Here is a 1622-nt window from a genome sequence, read left to right on the forward strand (position 1 = left end):
AACCCCAGACACCATCTCCCCCACTCCTCCCCCAACGCCCCACCCCGGACACCATCTCCCTCTCCTCATCACAGACCCCAGCAGGCCTGTGGCCCCGTCCAGCAGGGCCGAGTGCTGACCTGCCCAGGGCCATGTCCACATGCACACTGGGACACCCTGGGCTGGAGGAAGCCAGGAAAACCCCCAACTCTGCCCCATGAGAAACACCCGGATTTGGCTCCACAGGCCTTGGAAACAGCCACTTGACGCAGCAGACACGGCCACCCCTACAAACACCGCTGGGACATATTTTCTGCCACGTGGAACCCTTCCTGCTAGAAGAAGTCACAGGCGTTGTGGCCCCGGTGGTGATGCGTGAGGCCACACAGCTGTGGCCCCAGCCCCTCAGGGACAGTCACCGCCACGCTGCTGGGGCGTCTTCCACATCCACCAAACACCCCTGTGAACCAGGCGCAGGACACGTTAGCTACCGAACACCCGCTGCTGGCGCGTGGGAGGAAGTCACTTTCACGGTCGTGCATTCCTAACACGCTTTCCTTACAGACAAGAGACAGACGCACAACCGTGACCCGGGTCTAGACCAAGTGAGGAAAACTGGAGACAGAGGTCACAGATAAAAATCCAGAGGCTGTGGGGGCACCTGGGTGGCTCAGTCGGTTGAGCATCCAACTTCAGCTCAGGTCANTTCACCAAACACCCCACGTTCCCAGCGCTCACACGTCACTTGTGAGGAAAGCACAAGTGTGTAACGGGGCCTCAGGAAGGCAGGTGCAAGGCATGCGGAGCACCCATGGGTCCCCGGCCCCCAGCACGGGGGGGGGGCGAGAGGGCAGAGGGGGGAGCACCCTCAGGTCAGAGGAGGACAGGGGCTCAGGGAAGCCCTCACAGCAGGTTCACGCTCTCACACACACACTCACACACAGGACAGGTTTTCCTGTCTGAGCGTCGGTCTGTCACAGTGCAGCTCCGTGAGTTTGTGTGACTCAAGCAGCTCACAGGCCACTCAGCTCCTCACGCGCCCGGTGCCCGCTAGCCGGTGTGGGACGCGAGTGTCTCCCACAGCCCGGAGGGCACACGGGGAAGGGATGGGCCCGTCTGGGGCCGGCGTGGGCAAAGCTGCCCTCTCCTCACGATGTTTCCCGAGTTCACCGCGAGCGGGTCTGGGCCCACAGCTCGGTGAGCGTGTCTACACCCCTCGCTGAGGCAGCAGACCCCGACACCCCCTGGCTGAGCTGGGCACCCCCCACCTGCCGCTAAGAGCGCAGAGGAGCCGACGGGGCGGGGGGGCTTCCTTGGGAAGAAGGGCCCCCACGCGTGGGACCTGTGGCCGCCCGGGCAGGGACGAGAGACGGAGAGAGGGAGGGATGAGGGTGGCCGTGCGAGCAGCCCCCAGCCCCGTTCCACAGGGCCCAGGTGAGGGCACAGACCCGCGCAGGGCACACCCGCCCACCTGCACCTGCTGGAAGGCCTTCAGCCTCTTCTTGAAGCGGGAGGGCAGCACGAAGTCGCAGCCGCGGGCGAGCGAGGCCAGCTCCTGCCGCAGGTCGGGGTCCTGGCGCAGGGACAGCTCCCTGAGCCGCATGTCGGCTCGCATGGGGCGCCGGGCGCCGGGCCGCGCGCTG

The 1622-nt window shown here is 65.6% G+C and overlaps 1 protein-coding gene across 1 annotated transcript in view; it reads right to left on the reverse strand.

Annotated features, from left to right (window-relative positions):
* LOC144223936 (uncharacterized) overlaps positions 1-1597 on the reverse strand; it is a 25419-nt gene extending 23822 nt beyond the window's left edge. Inside the window, exon 1 of the mRNA XM_077754726.1 lies at positions 1451-1597. Coding sequence (XP_077610852.1) covers positions 1451-1594 — 144 coding nt within the window. The 5' untranslated portion in view covers positions 1595-1597. The remainder of the gene's footprint in view (positions 1-1450) is intronic.
* Positions 1598-1622: the final 25 nt, after the last annotated feature.

This window comes from Crocuta crocuta, unplaced genomic scaffold (assembly GCF_008692635.1).
Source record: "Crocuta crocuta isolate KB4526 unplaced genomic scaffold, BGI_CrCroc_1.0 scaffold221, whole genome shotgun sequence".
Taxonomy (NCBI): Eukaryota; Metazoa; Chordata; class Mammalia; order Carnivora; family Hyaenidae; genus Crocuta; species Crocuta crocuta.